Source organism: Gallus gallus, chromosome 3 (genome assembly GCF_016699485.2).
Source record: "Gallus gallus isolate bGalGal1 chromosome 3, bGalGal1.mat.broiler.GRCg7b, whole genome shotgun sequence".
Lineage (NCBI taxonomy): Eukaryota > Metazoa > Chordata > Aves > Galliformes > Phasianidae > Gallus > Gallus gallus.
In genome coordinates, this window is record NC_052534.1 from 11113107 (window position 1) to 11137785 (window position 24679).

A 24679-nucleotide genomic window follows, 5' to 3' on the forward strand; every position below is an offset into this window, starting at 1 on the left:
ATTGCCAACCAGTGATGAAATATGCCATGCATACCATTACCATACTTTATAACAGTGTAAGGCTTTACCCATGCTGGTGTTAATACAAGGCTGTAGTCACACTCACACCCAGCAATGAATTTTGAAGCCTAATTCTACATCTGTTTTTTCAGCCTGGTCTCTGATTTACATTTGATGGGTACGACACCAATGATTACCCAGAAGTCAAAACTTGCTGCTATTAACTGTGATAGTTTAGCTCTGCGTGTAACAGTTCCTCTGTTTAATACATACTTTTTCCTTGTTAAAAACTCTTCCATTGGCATTAATTACGCCCAGAAGGACAGAGAAGCAACAAAACATATTGTTTGCCTGAGGCCTCGGATGGGAAGAGGCTTCCCAGTGCAGGGTGTTTTGTGACTTTAAAACTCCTCAGACTGCTGATCCTACACTGAAATCCACTGCTTACAGCTTATAAATGAAGTGTGAGCCCAAAGTGCTCCAAACCGCTTAAACAAAAAGCAGGCAGGTAAGCAATACACAGGCGGTTCCCTTCTCGGCCTATATGCTCGGTGGGTATGTTTGCACATTTGCTGGTGCATACACGTGCTTGCATTTTTAACTAACGATGTAACATCGCAGTCCCTCAGGAACCTTGGGCACCTACCAATCTTTACCTACCAAACTGGGCTTCTGGCAGCCTCTGTTTGCCAGCCCCACTTCCCACGCAGGGCTAGAACTGCTTATTCCTGCCTGATTTTTGCTTTTGGGGGTGGGCACGGGGAAGGGCTCAGCCCCTCACGGCTTCCCGCCCAGACGGGCAGCGGGCGATCGGGCGTGCGCGCGCGGCGCGAGCACGCTGCAAAGCGGCTGCAAACCCGCCGCAGTTCCTCGCCGCATCCGCCGGCCCGCCCTCGCGCTGCGGGGCCAATGGCGGCCCGGCGCGGTGCGACGGCGGCCAATCGGCGTTGTCCCGGCGGGCTCCCCGGCAAAATGGCGGCGCCGGCGGCGGCGGGGTGGATGCGGTGCCGCCGTAGCGTTTGCCATGCCTGGTAGCCGGCGGAGGGAGCCCTGCCCCAGGCTCACCGCCCTGCGGGGGCGGAGCGGCGGCGAGGACAGGCTCGGCCGGCGGCGGCGGCCGGCGGAGTGCCCCGCGGAGGAAGAGGCGGCCGGCGGCGGCGAGGAGGGTGGTGCGGGCCGCGGCCTGCCCGCGAGGGAGGCGCCCCGGCCGTCGCCGTCGCGGGAGGCGGTGGTGCGCGGCGCGGCAGGTACGGCGGGAGCGGCCCCCGCTCTGCCCGCCCGGGTGCGCGGGGAAGGGGCTGCAGGCGTCCGGCGAGCAGCTTCCTGTGGAGGGCAGGGCCCGTGAGGAGCGGCCCGACTGCCCGCGGTGGGACCCGCAGCGTATAAAGCAGCTCGCAGGGTGCTCCTCGCGTTGGGATGGCATCTTCTAGAACTTGTGTAGGCCCACGCGGCGGCGGTTTTGTCTCTGAAGGGCAGGGTGAGCTGCTGAGGCAGCTGGGAGCGGTTGTGCGCAGCTGTGTCCTTGTTGCTATCAGCCCCACCTGGAGAGGCGCAGTGCAGGGATGCGTGGATGGTGCACCTGCAGGGTGTTGTGACCCAGAGCCTTTCAGGGGCCCCTGGGAGTTCTGACCCAGACCAGTCTGGGTGTGAGGCACAGAGCAAGGCAGAACACAAAATATTCTCCCCTGTAGATCTACGTAGCATTTCATTAACACACTGAAGTCAGTACTCCCTCAGATAAGAATACAGGCAGTCCTCATACTTAATGTTAGATGCTGGGCATCCAGCTGTCAGCATCGTGTCATCTCTCTGTGATGTCACCATCTTGTACTGCATTAACTGCAGTGGAAAGAACCCATCCTGAAAGTAAAGAACCTCGATGACTGTCAGCTTTGTTTTGATTCTTCCTAAAGCCCTTGGTCTAAGTTGGATTCTGAGTTTCTTCACCGTTGTGTTTGTTATTGTTTAATAAGGATCACCTTTCTGTTTACACAGAGCCATGTTTACATAAAACTCCAAAGAGATCATTGAGTAGGAAATCCAGAATACCTACCTTCAGCTCACCAGTTAATGACACTGATTTACAGCAAGAAATCTTTTGGGATCCTCATTCACCAATTGCACATGGACTAGGTAATATTAACAAAATTCAAATTTCAGGGTGCCTGTCAAGGGAATGCAATTGCAGTGTATTAGAAGAAGGGGACAGACTCTTCAGCAGGGTCTCTTGTGATAGAACAAGGGGAAACAGTTTCAAACTAACAGATGGGAGATTTAGACTGGACTTAAGGAAGAAGGTTTTTACAGTAAGGGTGGTAAGGTACTGACACAGGTTGCTCAGAGAGGTGGTGGCTGCCCCGTCCCTGGAGACACTCAAGCTAGGGCTGGACAGGACTCTGAGCACCTGATAGAGCTGTAGGTTTCCCTATTCGTTGCAGGGGAGTTGGATTAGATGGCCTTTAAAGATCCCTTCCAACTCATGATTCTGTGATAAAAGTCCACATTTATGGGAAAATTGCCCCTTCTTGTTTATCATGACAGCACCTGGTGAGTCCAGAGGTGACTGGTTTGATTTGACTTTTATTAAAATCCCCAAAATTCCTCAGTATAGTGCTATACCAAGTTCTGACTTCATCAAGTGTAATTTGAGCTATAATGAACTTTATAAATTGTAAAGTTTTGCCATTTTTAAAAGGTTTTTTTTTATTATTTTCTTAGGCAAAGGAAAAACCAAACAGCTTACCAGTAGATGTGCAGTAGAAATTTCAGAAATTGTTAACAGGATTGCTCCTCAGGTAATTGTTACTTTCTAAAACAGTGCTCTGTATATGCAGTACTGAAACAATAGTGCTACAGTATTCACTTTTACTGAAGGCTCCCTTTTAGTTACAGTAGTCTAACTTACATGACAAGAAGTATGCAGATAACTAGAAACATGTTTATAAAACTGGACTGAATTATAATCATAAGCTCAACATTTGACCATTAAAAAAACAAGATGTATGAAGAAAGTGGACTAGTTGCAGCTGCATTTAGGAAGTTCTACTTGCAGAATGCAGCTTATTGCCCCTGATCTTAGGAGATTTATTGTGGTTTACTTATCCTTAATCACTTGTGCATTAAAAGGTATAGTTTCTTCACATACTGGATTTACTTGGCAACATCTGACTCAGATATCTAAGAGAGACTGAGCAATGATATAAACGCAGTAAAGCTGCATAGTTATTCTAAGTAATTTGCATTTTTTACCCTAAGATCCATGCTCTTGACGTCTCTTTCTGGCTGTGAAACTGGCATTCACAGCCTGCAAAATGAAAATAAGATAGTCTTTTAATAGGAGTCTTATTGTTTGCATTTTACTAGATGCAAGAAGAGAATTTGTCATTCCTAACACAGTCTGTAGAATTTGGCTTGCCAAAAATGCCTACTTATTTGACAGAGCCATTTAAATGTATTTGTTTTTTTGAATATTTGTGAGAAAGTAGAATTAGAAAATCATTGATAAGGGCTGTCACTTCCATTTAAATGATTTCAGTCTTATAATGACTGTAAATATCTTACTGGGTTTGCTAATATCTATTGCTTGTGTTCTTTTTTCTTGAAAAATAAAACGTATTCAAAACTACCCTGGTAGTCAGTAAAGTTCAAGTTACCTTTGCTGACTTACATGCAGTAATTCCTCACATTCAGTATTTGGCTCTGGCCCTGTACTCATTGTACCGCTGCAGTACTGTATCTCGTAGATTTAGGAATTCAGATCCCAGCCTGAATGTTGAAGCTGTAAAACAAGCTCATTCAGTTTCTAAACATCCTTTATTTCTGTTTAAATTTATTTTCTGTTTTCCTTCTATGTAAGAGTTGTAATGGAAGAAGTCAGATTTTTTCCAGTAGCCATACAAAATATGATCTATTTCAAATTCTCTGATCTGTTAATGCTGCTGTAAGTGCATAAAGATAAGGGTACCTCAAGTAGCTTCTTACTTGTGTACTAACGTAAATGAACTAAATCACAGCTTGTAATGTGAATATTGCTGATTATTCGTAAACCTGATGGGGGAAGCAAATATAGAATTAGATTTAAGCACCAAACTAAAATTCAATTATTTTAATTGAAGTTCCTGCTTTAAACTGATATAATTAAACTGATACAACTATCAGTTGACAGTGTTGGAGTAATCTTGCTTAGCTTGTATTGGTTTAGCTCCTATCCTTGGCTTTCAATAGATTTGATCCAATTTAATTGGTTTAGTAACTTTAACTAATGCAAGGTGTGTGTCTAGTCAAATCTTTATCTGAAATCAAATTGCTAAGCGTTATAAATCTAATCACCCAGGATGAAAAAGCAGCCTGTAATGAAGGCTCCCTTCTAGGGACGTGGATTGGTGAGGATGCAATTCCCTGCACACCTGGAGTAGTAAAAGTGCGAGCTAGGACAAAGTTATGTTGTACAAGGTAAGTTAGAGTTCTACCTTGCCCATTGTAGCTGGGTTTTCATGTAAAAAGAGTATGCAGTGTTTCAATATGTATAGTGAACCATGTAATTGTATGTTAGCATACAGAAAGATTTTAACTTTGCAGTTGCTATCTTTTTAATGGGGTGGTTATCTCTGGGAATTATCTAAAGGACTGCATGCATTGGGAGCAGCAGGATTCAGTCATACTCTCACTAGCTGTTAAACTAGAGAATAAACAACGTGTAGGGTAGCTTAGCTGAACTTGGCAAAACTTTCTCAATAGGTCTGATTCTCTTTTCTATTTTATTTTACTTTTCTTTTTTATTAATCTAGAGATCTTAAAATAAAAAGTCCTGAAGAAGAACTCATGAAGTTGGCCAAGGAATTTGATAAAAATCTGGTAGAGCTAGATGCTGTTCATGAGCAAGAGAAGCTTAGCCATGGCTTTATCCAGACTGCCTCCGAGTCCTTAAATAATTACAAAGCTGAATTAAAAATCAAGAACCTGAAATCGCTCCTCGATGAAGTTTCTGCAACAGGTACTGCTCTGTCTCTGAAACCAGTTGGAGAAAGCACTGGCATCCCTACAGTAGAGACTTGTCAGTCTAGCAGTCAAAAGTCTATAGACCTTGAGGCTGAAATAGCCCTTCATGCTCTTTTTGATTGCTCTACCCAGAAGTGTAGTGGGCAGTTAAGCCAAGGGCTGTCAGATATTTCTCTAAATAACAGTTTCTGTGAAAACAAAAGTATCTTGGAGGTTGACCACCTTCCTGAGCAAATTAAAAACGTGCAAAATGGTAGATCAAGTGCATGTCGAAAAGATACCCTACATGCACTAGGAAGTGTGAAACAGACTTTTCCAAAAACTGATACTCACACACTGACAAAAAAACACTCTTCTTTGAAGACGGAATTGGTGGTCTCCAGTAAGCCTGCTGGAGTAGTTAATGATGATTTTGATGACTGGGATACAGATTTTTTGGCAGATGACTCTTTTGTGATGCAAATAACGCAAAATCCCGAGTTGATAAATATTGAAGAAGCTCCACCAATTCCTATAAATCCATCTGTGCAGGGTTTCAGTGATGCCAGCAGAACAAAGGAAAGAAGTAATTCTAGTTCAGTAATTTGTTTGGAGAGCGCACACAAATCTGACAGTTTCCAGCGTTCACCTTTGAAGCATCCTAGTAAAAATGCACAAAATGTTGCAAAATCTCTTTCTTTACAAAAGCCATATAATAAGATGGAAAACTCAAAGATGGCAATCGTGGATTCTGCTTGGAGGAGTGCCCCCAACAACGATTTTAACTGTATTCCTGTTTCAGTGCAATCTCAAGTGAAGAGTGGAAATGGAACTGTTGAGCCTAAAGGTAACCTTGTTCCTCTTTTTCCTTCAAGATCTAATTCCCGTAGACCACAGACTGAAAAACCTGGGAATAGCACACCTGTTATTTTCTGTGAATCAACCAGTGCTTCTACCAGTAAGAAACCTAATGATGTAATCAAAGTGGTTAACCAGGTCAACACAGGTCACTTAAATCCAGCTGAAATACCAAAGAAACGTCCTCTGTCATTTGATGACTGGAATGAACCAAAATTCTCTGATGAAGTTTTAGACATGTTTTGTGAATCTGATAGTCTTTGGGATGCGAACTGTGAGGATGATGAATTATTGTATCAGGTATGTGATGATGTAGAAAAGCAGACCCAGAACCTGGATGCTAAACAAGGAAGCGAAAGAACTAAAACAATACAAGGAGTCAGTATTCAAACCAGATCAAATGCTGATGGTGGCTGTGCAGCATCTAAGCAAGGACTATCTGATCACCCCATGGCTCAACAAAGAAATGCACAGCGGGATGGTCATTCACTAGACAACCTCTCTAGGAACTTCGCAAGGGTTACACATGGGCTGACTACAACAGGGCATGTAGCGAACTGTAAAAACATACTGAGTCCTCTAACAGTGACCTCTGGTACTTCAGTGGAGAGTAAATACACACTGTCAAAAAACTATCATCAAGCTGCTTCCGAAGATACTAGAAGGAATACTTCAGGAAAATGGTACAGGTCAAATTCTGTGCCAACAAAAGAAACTAGTACTGAAGCAAGCCCAGCTAATGCAATAAACATTTCTTGTAGCAAAACATTAGAGAGCCAAGATCTTTTGTATAATACAGGAAAGATGCCAAATAACAGTTCCGGTAACAGCATGTCTCTTCTGCCTTCAAAGTTTAAGTTTCGAAAGACTAACAGTTCTCAGAGTGCTCTTCGTGTAGGGCCTGAAAATCCAGGGAGTCATTGTGGCACTGGAATTGCTCTTCGGGGTTTGGAAGGAAGTAAGAATCAGGTGGATGTGACCTTGCACAGCAAGCCTGAAAATACAAAACTACCTTTCAAAAGGCATCTTTCAGAGTCTCTTGTATTGCCTACATCAGGTGCGTGTCTTCAATATTGAATCACTGCTGAATTGCTTTGTTGTTGTTATTTTTTTCCTCACTGTGCTCAGAAAGTTAGAGGATAAATTTATACCATGTTTCAACCTAGAATAGATTTCAATATTCATCCATTCAGTTTAGGCATTAGTAAATGCACTAATGAGAATTTGGAGGTTGTTTTCTCCAAACTTAAAACTGTCTTGACACATTTCTTGAATTCCTGTAGTTAAGGACTTCTCTTTCCTATTTTTGTTCTGCTTCTCAAAATACTTCATACTCCATAAACACTCAGAACCACTAGAATCAGGTATACTCTGATGGCAGCACTCAGCGTACTGTACTCTGAGTTGCTGTAAAACCATTTTGGTACACAGTAAGTGCTGTAGTGTAAGTCAGTGCTTGAATTAGTGGTACGTTTTGAAAAAACATTAAAAATTATTTATCTCAGCCATGATTTTAAAACCCCAGTTTATGGTGGGGCAGGGAAAAGGCAGCAAATGATACAGAATGCCAATTTCTTTTTATTGTATGCCTGGAAATTGGAACCTCGAATCATTCTGAAACCTAGGCGTGTATTGTTATTTGCTCTGTGACCAGAATTGCCAGTGAAATATTCCTTGTGTAATCAACCCAAACACTAACACTTCCTTTTATTTACCCTCCCAGACAGTCACTAGACCAGTCCATTTTGAAGTGGTCTGCAATATTCTAAGCACTGTTACTCACTAGAGAAATGTAGAACCAGCCAAGTTGCAGTCAGTCCTCATTTTCACTTGACCTAATTGCTCGGTAGAGTATTTATTAGTATTAATTTTGATAAAATAGGCCTTTTGAAGTGTCCTATATCAACCTCAATTGCTAGGAAGTGCTGTTATAAAAACAAAAAGTAATTCCTGGAAACCATCAGCCAGCATTATGTAAAGAAACACTATTTTATCTTTTCTGTGCCCAGCAAAGAATTAGAGAAATGGAAGTAAACCATTTTGGATGGGAGGGGGAGAGAGTTAAATAGTCATTCTGCAGAATGCTTTAGAGAATATATTTATGAAATAGAAAGTGCCCTCTTAGCTTAGATTTTATTTCCAGAAAAGCAACAAAACTTTCCTCTTATCTTAAGCTTGGTGAAAAGACCTTGCTGCAACGGAAGGCTGGGCATTAAGCAGTCTTTGCAAAAACTAACGTGTAATGGATATCTGTAAATCATCTTTTTTAAAGAATCAATCATTAAGAGCCTTTGTTTTGTTTATCCAGTCTGGAAAACTACTTATTAAAAATATATTAATTGGAAATGGGTGCATAAAAATGGTAAAATTCTTGACCTGAAGAATGATGGGAGTCTTCCTGTTGGTTCCAATGAGGTCAGGATTTTACTGTACAGGAATTTATAGTTCTGTAACACAACATATAAAATATTACGTTTAGCTATCATGTTCTTGTCTCCTTTGCCAATTTTTATTGCTCCTTTTGACCTTTTTTCAACCTTTCTGGTTTTATTTGTGTGACACCTGTACTATATCTGACCCCTGTGTCTATACCATCTCGATGTCCATCTCTCTAACTCACTAAATTGCAGAGCCCTTTTCATTCCGATAGCCTTAATTTTCTTAACCCACTGCCATCTCCTATGTTGACTCCTCGTGTCACAAGGTTCACTTGAAGGGCAGCCAACTAAAATTTCCTTGAAGCAAACGTCTGCACCCCCCCCCAATACCTTCATTGTGAGGTAGTAATCAGCAGCACTGCAAAGGTCATGCATCTTATCCCCCTTCTGCCCTGGGGACAAGATAGATGGGCTCGGGTGCCTGGCATGTCACAATAGTGTGCTCTTGCTATGCATCTTCAGACACTGGAAACAGATGAGTTAAAATACATATTGGAGAAAAAAAAAAAACCAAACTTACAGGGTCCTAATACATGTTTTTTACTTACAGTGTCTATGGTGGAACAGAAGCACAGAAAATGTTCTCAAGAAGAAATTGAAAGAAAAAAACAAGAAGCTCTTGCACGAAGGAAATCCAGAATGCAGGCATGCTTAAAAGATGCTTCAGTTTGACTGGAGTTACTAAGTTCTTGGGAGGACAATGCTGTAATGGTGGAAGACATTTTAAACTGTGCTCGCAGTTGCTGACAGCAAGCTTTTCTTATTTCTTGGTTTTAAAAAAGATCTTGATCCTGAACCGTAACTAATCTTCTGGTGGTATTTAGTCTTAACTAAAACATACCAGTGGGAAATGTGTAGTCCCAAACTGTCCTCAACACAATGAATTTCAAGGCTTTTCGAGTTCCCATTCTGTTATGCATTGATGTTACATGCTCTAAAAATCATGACCACATGAAAAAAATGGTGTACACTAATAAGCAAGAGGCTTCAAAAATGGGCTGTATGTATTTTGGGTGTGGTTCTTTTATTGGAAATATTTTAAACTAAAGGATGACACTCAAGCACACACAGACAAAGCAATACTTGTGTTTGCTCTCAAGTGAAATTTCTAAAGTTTGAGTTAAAATAAGTGTCAACTAGAAAACATCCAGTATTGGGAAAACTAATAGAAATGAACAGGTTTTGGAAGCCTTGATCAATTTGTCTGTTACCTTAGGCAAAAATTGTGCATGGTTTAATATACGAATTTCATAAGGTGAAATAACATCATGGGAAGAACACTTTTGTTTTTAATTTCCTCCATGAAGAGATGGAATTATCCTACTTAATAAAATCAAACCTTTTTTTTTTCTTAACATGTATTACAAGCTAATTAGAAAAGGAAGCCTATGTCATTGTACCAAACCAGAAGCAATGCAGAATGCACCAGGTGAAATGTCACCAACTGTGAATCAGTTTAGCGTGATGGTTACATCATATTCTCGTCATATACATCATATGGCATACATATTCTTCAAACTAACGTCTGTTAAAACATAATAATGTGATGTCGTGTCAGCTTAGCGGGGGCTGATAGAATTCTCAGTGTGATAGATGGGTGCAGAGCTCACACTGCAAGAAGTGCCTGTGGGTAAGCTGTGAGATGTTTTCTAGCTGAGGGATGCTTACATGTAAACATGTGACACTATGAGAAGTGACTGTGATTTTTCTTTGTAAATAGCTAACTTTGAAATGTACCAAAGGTCGGATGAAGCTTTTGGTTTCTGTTAAATGTACCATTTTTGTAACTTTTGAAAATGTAAGTATTGTATATTTGTAAATTGTCATTAAACTTTTTTTTTTCTTTTTTAATTTCTCTAGTCTGTTCTGGAACATACTGTAGAGATTGGTAAAAGGGTGTGCAGTGGGAATTCTCAATTGACTTTACCTTACAGTTTTATTTTGTGCTTTATTCAGTTATTCCATATGCTACCTATAGTGGTGGCAAACTGATTCCCTTGGCCAGTGTAAACTAAAAATCCTTTCCCGTAGGAACTGGTTCTAAACATGGCCATCTACAGCAGGGTCCTGGAATAATAGGCTATGCTGTTTTTCAAACTACTGAAGGTGCTTTTGTATTAACCACCATTCTTGGTGCTAATTAGTGCATTCTAAAATCAAATCCTGAAGTCCACCAAAGACCATGCTGATGCCAAATGAGCATTACTTGCGGTTTCTGGCTGCAGCTCCCTGTCCTGCCAGCTCCAGCCATTGTGCAATGAATGATGAGTTGGATCAGCTTCCTGATCTGACAAAGTTAAACCAGAAAAAATGGTTTCAGCTTTTCAGAAAACTTCACCACAATGACACACTTACCAGATCATATAACATAAAATAGGATGTGCTGTCAAACCTCTGCTGGCAGTGTTCTAACAGTTCAGATTTGCAGGTCCTTATGACCGACACATGATAGAAAGTGGTGGTTGCAAACACTGTATTTATCCCAGTAAGAGTTTGATGCTGAAGGGATCTCAGGCACAGGCAGTAGTAAGGCGCTGGGGCTGTCCTGAAATGACGCTGCTGGTCTGACCCAGCACTTGCTTGTCCTGGTACAGAGCTGACCATCCCACTTATCCTTGGAGCTGCAGAACAGAGCTTAGTGTGCAACGAGGGGAATTCTGTTCTTAGAAGAGGTATACAAAGAGCCTTTTGCAATTGGAGGGAGATGCCATCAACCTATTGAGGAATTACTGTCACTTGCTTACCTGGGTACTTCCTATGTGCTGCATAACCATGATTAAAGAGTCTATTTGCTAGTAAGTGTGAAACACCTTTTTGACAGTTTACAGCTAATGCACCTACTGCTCTCCCCCATTAACCTAGTCATTACAGAAGGGCTTTGACTTCTGCTTTTCGTAAATGCCTATTTTTTAGTGTAGACGCATTTCAAGGCCTTTAATTTGGCCTTTCTTTCCAAATAGAAATCCCAATTTCTTGGGATCATGGTTTCTTAACTGATGTCGAGACAAAATAAGATTGTTTTGGTCACACCCTTACTGACTATCCCCAAATGCCCTACTATATCATCTTCCAGTTAACAAACTGAAGAGTCTTTTTGTGACGTCGTGCTATTAGAAACAGAGAAATTGTTTCTTGTTTTAAAATTAAAACCCTTCTATACCACTTCTATTAGGCAACTCCGGTCAAAGTGGAAGGCTATACAGTTTCATTGGTGGAGTCAGTGAAGGCAGAAGCAAGACTCATTATGGCTTAGGAATAACTGCAAAGAATAGCAATGTCTACAATACGAACAGCAAAATTTCACATGCTAGATATTATTACCTCAAAAAAGAAAAGAAAAAGAAAAAAAGCATTCATATCCTCCCCAGGATACTGAACATGGAGCAGCCCAGCAGGCAGAGCAGTGAGGGCCCTGGGTTTGCCCAGCGCGGAGCAGAGGAGCTGAGGGGAGGCATCATGGCGGCTGCAGTTCCTCACAGGGAGCAGAAGGCAGCAATGTAGGGTTTGGGTGGTGCTGTGTGGAGCAAGGGATTGGACTCATTGGACTGATCCTTCCAACTTGGGATATTCCATGATTCTATGATCCTAAGGCACGGTAGTGGGCAGTCAGGAGTTTAACCTAGCTTAATCGCACATTAAACCAGCAGCACCATAGGGATGCAGCTACCCCGATGGGAACAGGCCAGGCATGCAGCCCTGCAGCCATTGACACAGAGAGCGCAGCTCAGGCTTTGGGTGCCCAAACTGCCTTTCAGCTCTGTGCTGACAAAACTAGCCATCAGCTGAGCAGATATTGCAGAGCTGTGGTGCTGGGCCCAGACTGCTGCTGTGATGTACACAGGCAGCTGGAAGCTATGTGGAGCAGATGAGAAACACAAAACGTGCATCTCTACTGCTTGCTACCCTGGTCCATCCCCTCTGTATGCCCTAAGGAAGTAAAGGGAGAAGCAGCCCCACGACTTCTATGATTCTGTAGAAGTTTTTTACACAGAGGGTGGTGACATACTGAACAGGTCGCCCAAGGAGGTTGTGGACACCGCATCCCTGGAGGCATTCAAGGCCAGGCTGGATGTGGCTCTGGGCAGCCTGGTCTGGTGGTTGGCGACCCTGCACATAGCATGGGGTTGAAATGAGATGATCATTGTGGCTCTTTTCAACCCAGGCCATTCTATAACCCAACAGATTTTGCACGTTTTGCTCAGCACCCCTCTTGGCAACCCACCAATACTGCGTGTGTCAGCCTCAGTCATGCGAGCTTTTGTCTCACTGCTTGCAGTAGACAACAGTTCTTCATTAGGAAAGTATCTACATGATTTTAATTAATTAATACACGTGTACGTGTAAAAAGTTTGGTATTTCAATAGCCGGCATTTTGCTACAAAGCCACATCTTCCTCCAGGCAAAAAGGACCTATACGAATAGTAACAACAGTCTTAAATACAACCCAAATTAAATTATGAATGTCATGTTTCATTATAAATTAATTTATGACTGTTTGCTTAAGGACTCATCTTCATTTCATTCAGAGCACAGTAATTTTTTACATGAGCAATCAGTAGGCTTCAGTTTAAATGGAAATGGAAATCCTGTATGTATGTATCCCCATACCTGAGTATAATCTTTATTTCATGGACTTTGAAATAATCTTGCTGTGAGTAATGTTACTCGCTAAAATCCAAGGATTATCTTTCTCAACTAAAACCTGTGCTGTTTTTCCATTTTACACAGACAGGTACGGTCAAGTAAAAGACCAATCCATCATTATTCTTACCTATACCTAAAATAACGTATTTTGGAAAATACACCTACTCACACACAACCTTCCAGTTCATGCTGGTGAATGGACCCTGTTTAAAGCATTTGAGAAATCTGGTAACTTTTTTATTGTGTTATTTATATCAAATTTCCAAAGAGGCCAGCATCCAGCAGCTCTCAAAGTTTTGGTCTATAAAGCACAATTAATCTTGGGGCTGCACTTCAGGAATGGCAATGTAATCTTATACTATGTGTACCACTTATTACATCTAGACCTTTATACCCAGAGGAATAACATAGATGAATTCATTGATTATATCTTTTTAAGCCTAAAAAGAGCTACAATTTGTCAGGAAAGAATAGCTGGAAGCAACAGATAGTGACCTAAATAGTAGAATTCCAAAGATAAAATAGAAGAAAATGAACACAAATGCTTCATTGTTTGAGAGCTGCATTGTTTGTACCACACTCCAGTGAATCCAGTGTTTGTAGAAGAGGCCAAGGCAGATAGAATCTGTGGAGCTAAAAATGACAGCCTGAGTAAGTAGCCATCAAGGATGAAGCCAGGAGGACTCTGGTGATTGTGCTGTAAATCATAACTGCAATATTTGCTCAAAGCTCTGGTTCCTACGCATGCTTGTTTTTGTCAGAATAGTCAGAAAAGTCCTGCCTCATAAAACACTTAGGAATACCTAATGTACTGTTCTTGTGGAACTAAAGATAAATTTCTTTGACTATTGTCTGCGTGTAACGGCAGCATGGCAGCCTGCAGACCATTAAGGGCCTGATTCTCCTCCTGCTGCAATTTCCTTCCAGCTCTGGAGGTAATGGAGTGACTCAGGCAAGCAGAGAATCCAGCCCATTGCATTTCATTATTGTAAGTAGTTCTTGTCTTTAGCACATAAATCTACTAAAACAGTGCTGCGTTTATCAGAAATTGTTACTGTTTACGCACATTTCTTGAAGTTTCTGATGGAAAAAGGGTTGCATATATAATATAATTGCTAGGAATCTTGCCCTGTTAAGGCTCCCACAACATCAGACTTCCCGCTCCTATAAGGGAGATCGGAGCTATCTCCTAGGTTTCCAATTTACATTCAGTTTAGTTTAGTTCTTAAACTCAGATACTTTCTATGGCATAAGTCATCCACTCCTGACACTTAAGGATATGGCATTTGATGTGTTAAGGCTGTGCAATCTGTAGTCTGTAGATGTTGAGGGGGACATCTGGACTGCTTCTGAAGGAGGTGTGCAGGGTGAATGAGAACAGCAAGATCATATACGCTGTACAGCAATCTATGCATGTGAAATTTATGAAAGGCTCCACATCACTGACAAAAAAATTTATAGAGATCAAGAAAGTTTGAATAAACTGCATTAGAGTGTCAAATCCTGACAATACAACTCATTAAAAAGTCTATCTAAGTAACAGTTTTCTAACAGATAACCACACAGATATGAAGAAAAGTTGGAGGGCAGCCTGCAGAAAGAGTTATGGAGGTGAGTGGGAGGAAATTTGGAGATGGTTTAAGATAATGTCAATCAGAGCAGACCAGGTAATGACAAACCCTTTTTTCGCTTTCTTGAGAAAGTCTGAGGCTCTAACAAAACTACATAAAACACCTGTTAGTTATAAAAATGTCAAACAAGCATACATTTGGGAGATGGAGAGACTCAAACAGTCATGCAGGGAGAGAGAGATTCTTGGAAGACGCATCGGATATATATGTCATCACAGCAATTTGCCTGTCCACGTTCCAGAAAAATCACAATTGCTTTTGTGAGCACTGAAAGTAATCAAGCCTGATTTCCTACAAACTAATTAAGATTCTAAAAGATGAATGTTGCAACTGAAGATTCTTCAGCTGAGTCATTTATAGTATGACAATGCAGCATGGATACCCAAGTGCCTGGTAAGAAGGAATGCACACCCGAGCTTTTCTGGAGATAAAGGGATTTTTTGAGACTTTCTTCTCCATCAACCCTCTCTGTTCCATCAAGGTTCTGAAAACCACTATTGTTTTTTTATACCCTCTAAAGGACTTCTGTCTCCTAGTCTACTAGTGAAATTTCCCTACTCCTTTCATTTAATGGTAGTGTTGCACTCATGATGGCATCAGCACATAGAAATAAAGATTATTGCCAGCCTCCAAACTTGCCCAATTTTCTCTATTCATAGGAAGTCTTAGGGTTCACTAATTAATAAAGTAATCTGATATTATTTTTGACCTAGGAAGAGGAGAAGATGGGAGAGGGCCTTGAGGTTTTCATCCCCCAGCAAGCCTGCTGCAGGACCTTGTTCTTTTCTCTGCACTTCCCCCATCTATCTCTGGCCTGGCAGAGGCCACTGTCAGTCTGGTTCCTCCATCAGCTGAAACCACCAGCCCGGCCCTCTTATACGTATGCATGTACATTTTAATTAATTTTCCATAGCTGAATATTTATCAGATAAAATGAAGAAGTAAATATAATTCGAAAACAAAGCTGGTTTTGATATTTACTGCAACTTAATGACAACTTTAGACAAGCATTTAATTACACAGAGCCAACATGCAATCTGCACTGCATGAATGTAGCAGGTGACTTATTTTAAGGAGTAATTCAGAGTGTAACTTCTAGACTGCTCCTCAATACGCACTTAAATCAAAACATTTCCGATGACGGAGCACATTCTTCAGAACTGATTACAAAAATAGCCACCTCACTAATGGAATGATTTTATGTGTTACGGTATAAATAACCCGTGAGGACACTCTTGGGAAGTTATGCTGTAATTTAGCACTGTTACAACCAGAAACTGCTAAGGAAATATTTTTTCTTTGACTTGGACCTACTTTTTCCCCTTTGTGTTACTTAGAAACATCTTTCTAAAGGACAGTTTCTTACCCCACACCAAGCCCAGAAACTACACTGAAATCTCCTGCCCTGTGACAGGACTTTAGGTGTTGTCTACATTAACAGTTTAACAAACTGATCTCAATTAAAAAAGTGGCTGACACCGTGCCCTGACTAAGCAACTTCTAGAATTAAAAACAAATAAGTTGGTACAACACTCGGGTGGACGAGGAGCTGGCTTTGTTCTGGGACATAAGTGCTTAAAGAGACAGACTTGAAAACACAGTGATCTTTTCAACCCAGGCCATTCTATGATTCTGTTATTCACTACTATCCTGTATGGTATCTTTTTAGTGGACATGATTGCATTTGCAAACCTTCATTTAGGTAAAAGTAGCTGTATTACAGATTATTCCAACACCATTCTATTGTGAGGCTACGCCAGGCATATGCTTAAGGATACTTCCACTTTATAGATAGGCATGCCATCTTCTAAGAGCTCCAAAGGCATCTAAAGAAAGATTTACACGCACCCTGTGTTGCAACAGCTCCAAAGGAACTCTAACTAGCCAGGAGTAAATAATGCCCATAACTGAAAACGCTGAGCAGCACCTCAGCTGGTGTAAATTGTCATAGCTGCTCTGTGGAGCTGAGGACACTTTACGCGACCAGAGGATTTGTTCCTGTGAATGCACAGGACGTCGGCCTCCAATACATGAAATGACCTTGCGCAGCAGGAACACACAAACTTTCTTTTGAGCTCAGTGGGAAACATGATTTCTAACTCCAGCCCCGCAGGTGTGCTTCACCTTTTATTGCTCAATATGGGTATTTGCAATGGTCCACTGGGTAACAGAGAGATGTCTTTTTAAGGTCCTTTCTAAGGCACATTCTAAATGTGGCTGGAAATATTTACTTGCTGCTGAAATTGCACAAGGTAAGCCACACATATTCTCAGAGCTCGTAGATAAATACAGCACTGCATGGTCATCCACTGCTGCACTGAAGGGGTCATGAGCCTTTGACTAGGCCTGTGTTGACTTAAAGGACACTCACTCTTAGACAGAATCATTTCATCTGGATTCCTGTAGAGGGAAAGCTTTAGTTACCTTCAACACTTTAGCACGTTGTACTTGAAAGCAGGCTGGGAACCTGGATTGGACCCCACCAGTCACATTTCTGTAGCTCCCACCACTTCAATCCTTCAGCTCTTGACCTTGTCCAAACTACATCATGGCCTTGATGCAACAAAGTCCTTTGCAGGAGATAGGATATATCCATCTGACCTGAAGTTCTAAAGCCAAGGGCAGCCCTGCAGGAACTGGAAGGTGACTCGCTTACCTGCAGCACATCCACACTCTTGGCTCACAACTTAGACAGCCTCTAGATCATGATACTAAAGTGCCACATGTTGCAGGAAGAGCTCTCTGTGGCATTATACACATTGCCTGTACCAGAGGGATTATTTCTAATAATCTTACTTAACAGCCCGCACATCATTATGTCTGTCCTAAGGAGTTTAGCTGTCATCCCCACTCCTTTCAGTTCAGCTGGGTGAAATTGGTAGAATAAAACAAAACCCTATGTAAAAAAAAATCATCCTGCTCTATAAAACTCCCTGAGACAATCTCTTTCTAATTCCAATATGGTCTTAGCCATAAAATCTCACCCAGTAAAACCCCAAGTTCTGTATAACAACTGCTTTCCTCATCACAACAAGCAACTGTGAGTGCCAAGAGCTCCCTTCCTAGCTTTTAACAGAATTCTTTCTAAACAGTATAGAGGTAACAGGTTAGTTGTATAGCTGGCAAGCCCTGCTTTCAATTTTTTCTTCAAGCTTCACTGTATGAACTTGTTTCTTCATTTTTTTCTTCCCCTAAATTGATGATTTTACATATGCCCCTGTAATGTACCACACTGAGTACCCTCCCACACCTTCCAGTTTGCAGGGTACACACAGCTGACTCCACCAGGGCTGCTCCTGGCACAAGAGAAGAGATTGCACTGAGTGCCCCTGGCCATGTCACATTTCTGGCCTTCTGGTGCTTCAAGGCCTGTGCTTGATGGAGAAAAAGGGACGCTTGGAAGTTTAGAGGCAAGTTTTAATGAAAGATTTCAGGAGCAAAAGAAAAAATTACTCATGGGTGACATCAAAAAATGCCTCCTTGTCTATGGAATGGCACCAGCAGAAAGTGCAAAGAGAGGAGAAAAGGGACAGAGGAAACCTGTAAAAGAGAAGAATGGGAGAAGCAGTCGGCTAAATGGAGTGCAAATAAATAACAACAGAACTTCAAGCAAGGGCTTTTTAATAGCTTGAATTTGTTATAGCAGGCAGTAGAGAATCTAGGAAGCTGATGGAGCCAAGGTGGCACTGTCAAGCAACAGTGCAGGTGGGAGGGAGGAAGTGAGGAGAACCTGTAGACATTGTCCATCAAGAACAGCGATGGTCACAACATTTTTAGCTTAGTAGTGTTGAAAAAATCATGGTGGGAAATAGAAGCAATGGCAGCAGGGGCAGCAAGATATGAGAAATGAGAATCCTGGAGACAGATTAGAAAGTGGTGTCACAAGGCTGATAAAGGAGATGGGGACCTGAAAATCGAGAAGAAATGCTAAATAACTGACCTTAGGAATTCAAATCAGTGGCAGTGGGATGTGTGGCAGCAGATGGTTAAGAAAGCCTGGATAAGAGTTTTACCAGCAGGCACAGAGACAGAAAGACAAGTGCACTGGGGACTCTCACACAGGTACCTTTGCTAGGGCAAAGAGGTGAGCAAGTGGCAAAGGGAGCACAAAAAAATCAAGGAGCCATCCGTAAGGATGAGTCTTCAAAGCAAAATCAGAAATGAGAAGAGAATTACAGGAGTCAAATGTCGGGAGGGAGAGAACAAGATAAAGAAGGGCAAAGACTGACCTTGGATGGCACAGGAGCTTGAACAGCTTATTTATTATAAATGAGAGGCAGCAAAGAAAAGAGAAGGTATTTAAGATAAGGGGAACAAACAAAACCTCTGTGAATATGAAGATGAATGGCATGAGGAAATCAGCAGGTTCTTACAAAGGAACAGAGTGGTTAAAAGTAGACAAGAATAGAAGAACTGAGAGACCATGGAAGACAGAGACCTTGCATTGGGTCTGGAAAAGCATTGTGAAGAAGTAGAAAGAGAAAGAAGAGAGAAGGGGAGGACAGAGTGAGAGGAAGCTGGAGGTTTTCTCTGGGCTTATTTACTCTGTCCTTATAAAAAAGGACTTGATCCTGGCATGGGAAGGACAGAAGTTAGCAGCAAAACATTTCATTAGTCATGAGCAAACACAGAGGGTTTGAAGCTCCCAGCCCAGTGTGAACATCTGCATGAGAGGCGGTTCAGTCTCTGGAAGAAGCCCTGACCCTATTAAAGTCAATGACAAAACTCCTGTTGCCTTCAACAGAGCCAAAATTTCACCTTGTGTCTGTGGCCATTCCACTGAGACTTCCAACATGAATGCCAATTAGTGCCAGTTTCAAAGGTGACATTTGTGACACGGATACTCGCTCCGCTGGGAGATGAGCTAAGATTATCACTCTGAGTTTGCATAGACCAGAAAAGGTAAGTGTGACATTCCCTGTCCTAACAATCAGCCGAGGCAAACAGATACGTGCACACAGAAATAGCTCAGATTTTTAGTATTTCCAAAGCATCCTAAAAATCGCATCATTGATTTCAAGAAAAATAAATAAATATGTATGAATTAGCAGCTCAGCCTCTGTGTGGCAGGTTTAAATGAATCCATTAGTATGTTAAAAGCCACACATAAAATAATGTTTAATTTATTTAAAAAGAGGGGGTGAGCAAAAATCTCTAAAGGGTAAATTGTCTCATTCTTTACATTGAATAAGCGGAAAAAAATGAGCGTAGTGCATTACTGCTTAGAGGCTTTCAGATGTTAGACCTATACAACAGCCACTGTTAGCATCTTCAGATTAACAGTTCAACCATCACTGGAATATTAAACTGAATGTGTCACTGTGATTTTGTAAAATACACGTGTGAGTATTTTCTCTGATATCTGGATTAGTCAGAGATGCAAGCAGACTGCATATGGCAGTACTCAGAATAGTTACTTTCACATGTCTAGATCAAAGCCCATGCAGCCACCCTTATGATTCAACACATAGTATTAATTCAACCTCCCGATAACAGCAAACTCCTCCCATTTTACAAGCCTCTGACCTACACCAGTTCTACCAGTGACTCTGCACTGAGCCAGACCTGCAATTGCCAGTTCTACTGTCCCACTTATGAGAGTAAACCTGGACTAACTAGAGGAGATAGCCTCACTTCTGTGTTTCACCCCAGTGCTATGTATATCAGAATGTTTCCTACTGTGACCGATCTTGATCTCACACTCTGCACCATCATTTCCATCTAAATATGTCACCTGCACCATTTAGGCTTAAAGGAGTAAAGGAAAACCACGCTAGTATACCAACGACAGTAATATATGATGAGGAGCAGATAAGCCACATTTCAGACCCCAGGAGGCTGCAGCTTCAAGGCAAATCTGTATCTCATTCTAAGCCAGCTTCTGAATAAATATACGATCGCATCAGGAAGTCACCATACTGCTCCTCCTGCATGCATGTTTGCACGCAGGCATGGCCTGTGAGCAGCTGACAGAATGCCTGGAGGAGCCTGAGCCTGGCAGAGCCCAGGGGCTGCAAATCCAGCCTGAGAGTGTGCTGGCAGCTCTGCGTGTGGGAGCCTGCACATCACCTGCTTGCACTGTTCCTAGCCCTAGGAAACACACTAAATCTTTTGGACTATCCATGCCAAATTCATCAGCAGCTTTAAAATGGAAAAGGAAAAAAACAGAGCATATATTTACTGTTCCCATTATGTAAAATAAAAGAAAAATGAGAATGCATAACAAGGCATCAACTCACTGCTCTTCTGCCACAGTGTGGAGTAAGGCTTGCTCAACACCTCAGCATCTTTAATGTGTGAGCCTGTAGCATGAGCAATCCCAACTAACATGAGATGAGCCATCAGGCTTCCTCAGCCTGCCTCACACTGTGCCCACACTGCTCTACCTCTGCTCATCACACAGCTCTTCCCCATCTCAACTGCAGTCTTCTGCAAAAAGCAGAGGTAGAGTAGTAGAATCAATTGGTTTGGTGTTGTATCAGTGTCAACACCAAACCAAGAGATGCCAAGAGCTGAACATGAACCACCCCAGTGCTTGAAGTCAGGCTCAGAAGGACCAGGCCAGCACAGGAGGGAGAAGGCTAAGAAGCTCAAAAGCTTTTCCCCACAAAGCCATGGGCTAGGCAGGTTTCTCTTATCGAGACATGGAGTTGTCCGTTCCAGAAGAGGGGTGGAGGGGGGCTGCTATGTTTGTGTGTTGAGTGAGGAGGAGATAGGTTTCATTAATCTTAAATGCCTTTGCAATTCAAGAATTGTAGCTCTGGATCAGTTCCTGTACTAACATGATTAGCAAATATTGACTTTTGAGTACAATAATAATGTGTCATCTGAAACCCTTGATAAGTAACTTAAGTACTTCCTTAGCTTGCATCTTATTAAATTAGACGAGGTACAGTTGAGACACATTACACAAAGCCATTGAAATGAGAAATCAGACCTAAAGATTTTAGCAATGATTGATTAAGAAAAGTCCAAAGTTACAATAAAGGTGAAACACTGTGGCCCATATTCTGATCTCCCATCCACCACTACAAATACAGATTGCCTTGCTCTCGTATTTATACTAATGCTAGTGAGCTGATCGGCATCAGGCAATTTGTTTCAGTGTTTGCTAACATGGATACGTTTTCTTTGGAGATCTCTGGCGTGAGGTAAAGTCACTTTTTTCCATTTTTGCAATACTGTAATTCTCATCATTGTAACAGAGGTAAACATTCCCTATTTGTGACTTTTTGACATGCAATCCATCATCTGATTATGCACAAAGGCCATAGAATGTCAGTTTTATGGAAGGTTAACTGACATAGGCTTTGAGCTTTTGAAGTTAATATAAGGAAGAAAAAGAAGCGCGTCACACTTGCGTGCCTGTGAATATGGTTAAGTATAACATACTCAAATCTGTTCATAAGGTTTAGTTTAAAAATGTGTACAGCAACTCAACCAAGAAAGGAGTTAAAAGATGTGATACTCCTCAGATGCAACCTGACAAATCTTACTTTATTGATTAGTTTTCAAAGGCAGTGCAGTGAGAGCACTACACTTACAATAGACTTTGGAATGAGGAGGGGGGGGGAGAAGAAAGCTCCAAATGTCATCAAAGCAAATGGTCTGTGAATGTTGCTTCAAAGCTAGTCATTAGTTGCCAGGGTATTTTGCCACAAAGCTTGTAAAGAGGTTTTCCTGGAGGGGAAGGTATGACAAAATGCACTTCTTGGCAAGATGACTTCTGCTTAAATAGCAGGACACATTAATTCTTGCTTGATACATAAAATTAATTAGAGGATTAACATCCTTTATGAAATTTTGCCAGAGATTTTTTCCTTTTTACCAGGAATAGACCCCAGGCCTTTTCTGTACTCTAATGAAATTGCAAATTGACTTGTGTTCAAATGATGCTTGACTAAAATGAATAATTAAAAATGTATTGCTAACAATGAGATGGGTCAGCTGATCTTTTCAAGGATTAATTAGTTTCAAGAACCATCTTTCTCATGTAACACAGCAAAGGCCACTGCCAGAACACCTTTTTTTTTTTCATACAGTAGTTCCCCCCAAAGTCGATGGAGACCCCTTCTATTCCCAGTTACCCAAGGTATTATTCCGGATTCAGTCTGCTGAAAGTGGGCTTTCCTTTATGGCAAAGCAGAGACGAGCTACGCCTGAAGGAGTTGAGCTGTTTTTCTATCTAAAATTCAATGATCCCAATTCCTCTCTTTATTACAGCCTGATACAAAACCAAGCTGAACTGGCGGGAGTCTCCTGTTTATCTTCATTATGTTTTGTGCCGTGGCCAGGAAAGTGCGCTACTCAAAGTCCCAAATACCTCCATGGAGATGAACAACGGCACAGATCTCTACAACTGAGAAAGGAGTAAGGATGAAATTTTCCATAGCTCAACAAATAAATGGAGGAAAACTAAGACTCTGGAGAATAAGGAAGCCTGGGATGTACGTGTGCATGGTCTTTCATAAAATATGTTGGGATTTGCTGCTCTCCAAAATGAACCAGGAGGTTCAGGAGCTAGGAAAAATGACTCAACATAAATTTTTCAGAAGTATATCAGGAATCCAATTCTCAAATTTTTCAAAAGTTTGAAGCATAATTTCCGATAATACAATTTCCAAACGCACCTATGCTGCTGATTACTTTCCATTTTGGCATCTGCCATGAAAAATCCCACTGAATGCCTATCCTTTTTTCTATATGCCTTTGAAAATTGGCTCCAGGTACCATTTGTAAAAGTGACTTGTATTCTGTGGCATCTCAGCCTGGCCGAACGCCACACAAAGCAACATTTGGAGGTTAAGAGCAAGAAGTTGGAAAAACGGCACAACTGCCGTGATTCCACCCTTTTTGGTATTCGAGTTAGTTCATTTTGAGCTGATCTGGGTATATTTGTGCAGTGCTGCTCTACGCTGCGTAGAAATTTTGTCGGGTACTTTGAAAACGTAACCTTTAACTTCACGTAAGGTGAGATTTACAGAGGCATAAAGGCGCAAAGGGAGCGGACGATTACAGCTGAGGAGCCAACTGGTAACTTGCTGCCGAAAATCTTTTTCAGAGATCTTTCACTTTTAAAATATGAAATGCCTGAGTTACTTCCCCAGTGTGTGCAAATAAGCATGTTTCACTTCTTAAATTCCTTAATCGCCTCCTGTGTTTGTAAAAGGTCCCTTTCTGTGATGAGAATTTAGGAAAAAAAAAAAAAAAAAAAGGAACCCTGACATTCAATTTCAGTGTTTTCTCAAAACACTTTCTAATTCTCAAAACGCTTATTTCTACTGTACATGGCTCTGAGTTCCTGTCTCCGATGGATTTTTCAGATGTGTTTTATGTTGTGTGATGATGTTTCTAATTTGGGTGATGAAAGGTTAAAAGATACGCCTGTATGAAATTACCCAGTGGCTCCTGTGAACTAACATCATATCTTATTGAGTATGATCACTCTGTCATTTGCTTTGGCTACGGCCAAGGTTTCAGATACAGTAGGAGTACACCGGGATCCCCAGAGCCTACTGCAGAATTTGGAGGGGGGCAAAACCACATAGTTTCCTTGCCTAAGACTCGCTAGTCATGTGTAAAGAGACGATGCTCTGGAAAATGTTGTTTTTCTTTGGCTGCCCTTTAGTCAGATCTTCTCACTGCTGGCATTGTGCAGAGTCAGCTTAAAAGGTGTATTTAGCATTGAGGGATTTGGTAAATACTGCTTTATTGTGCTTCGTACTCCCTACAGGGCATTCTGAAGAGATGAATAATAAGTGTGAACAGGAAGAGCAAGTTTCCAGTCCTGTCAAATTAATTAGACCAGTGTAGACTGAAGCGAGGTTTGCCGTTAGGTAGGTTGAAAACAGGCAAAGGGAATCACTCAGGCATATACAAAAATGTTACCCCACTTCTATCATTATTGTTTCCTTCTGAATCAGATATAAAACGTAGCTGTGTTTTGTTACCCACAACAAAACCACTCTCAAATGCCAGGCACATAAATAAAATAAGATGGATATGCAGAGCTGTGGCAAAATCCCCCTGCTGTGGCAAAGGCAAAACTTGCCAAGCAATGACGCTGCCCTTATAGCTGCTGTTTGAGAAGTGTTTCCTTGCGGTATTAAGGGAATTAGCAACACCCAAGCT

General features: G+C 41.6%; 1 protein-coding gene and 1 non-coding gene across 4 annotated transcripts in view; one reads left to right on the forward strand and one right to left on the reverse strand.

The window, feature by feature from the left end:
• Window positions 1–954: 954 nt before the first annotated feature.
• On the forward strand, window positions 955–10124 carry ETAA1 (Ewing tumor associated antigen 1). Of its 2 annotated transcripts, none has more exons than XM_004940211.5 (6): window positions 955–1247; window positions 1996–2133; window positions 2719–2795; window positions 4334–4452; window positions 4788–6892; window positions 8824–10124. In XM_004940211.5, the coding sequence occupies exons 1-6, from the start codon at window positions 1025–1027 to the stop codon at window positions 8943–8945; spliced, it is 2784 nt and encodes a 927-aa protein (XP_004940268.1). In that variant the 5' UTR covers window positions 955–1024; the 3' UTR covers window positions 8946–10124. The 2 variants fall into 2 exon arrangements, with proteins under 2 accessions (XP_004940268.1, XP_040553782.1); XM_040697848.2 differs by having other exon boundaries at window positions 1135–1866.
• The window catches only part of LOC421268, a 225516-nt gene continuing 210305 nt past the window's right edge, over window positions 9469–24679 (reverse strand). For both annotated transcript variants that reach the window (XR_003074419.3, XR_005858509.2), the window contains one exon: window positions 9469–10560. This is a non-coding gene — a transcript (uncharacterized LOC421268). The remainder of the gene's footprint in view (window positions 10561–24679) is intronic.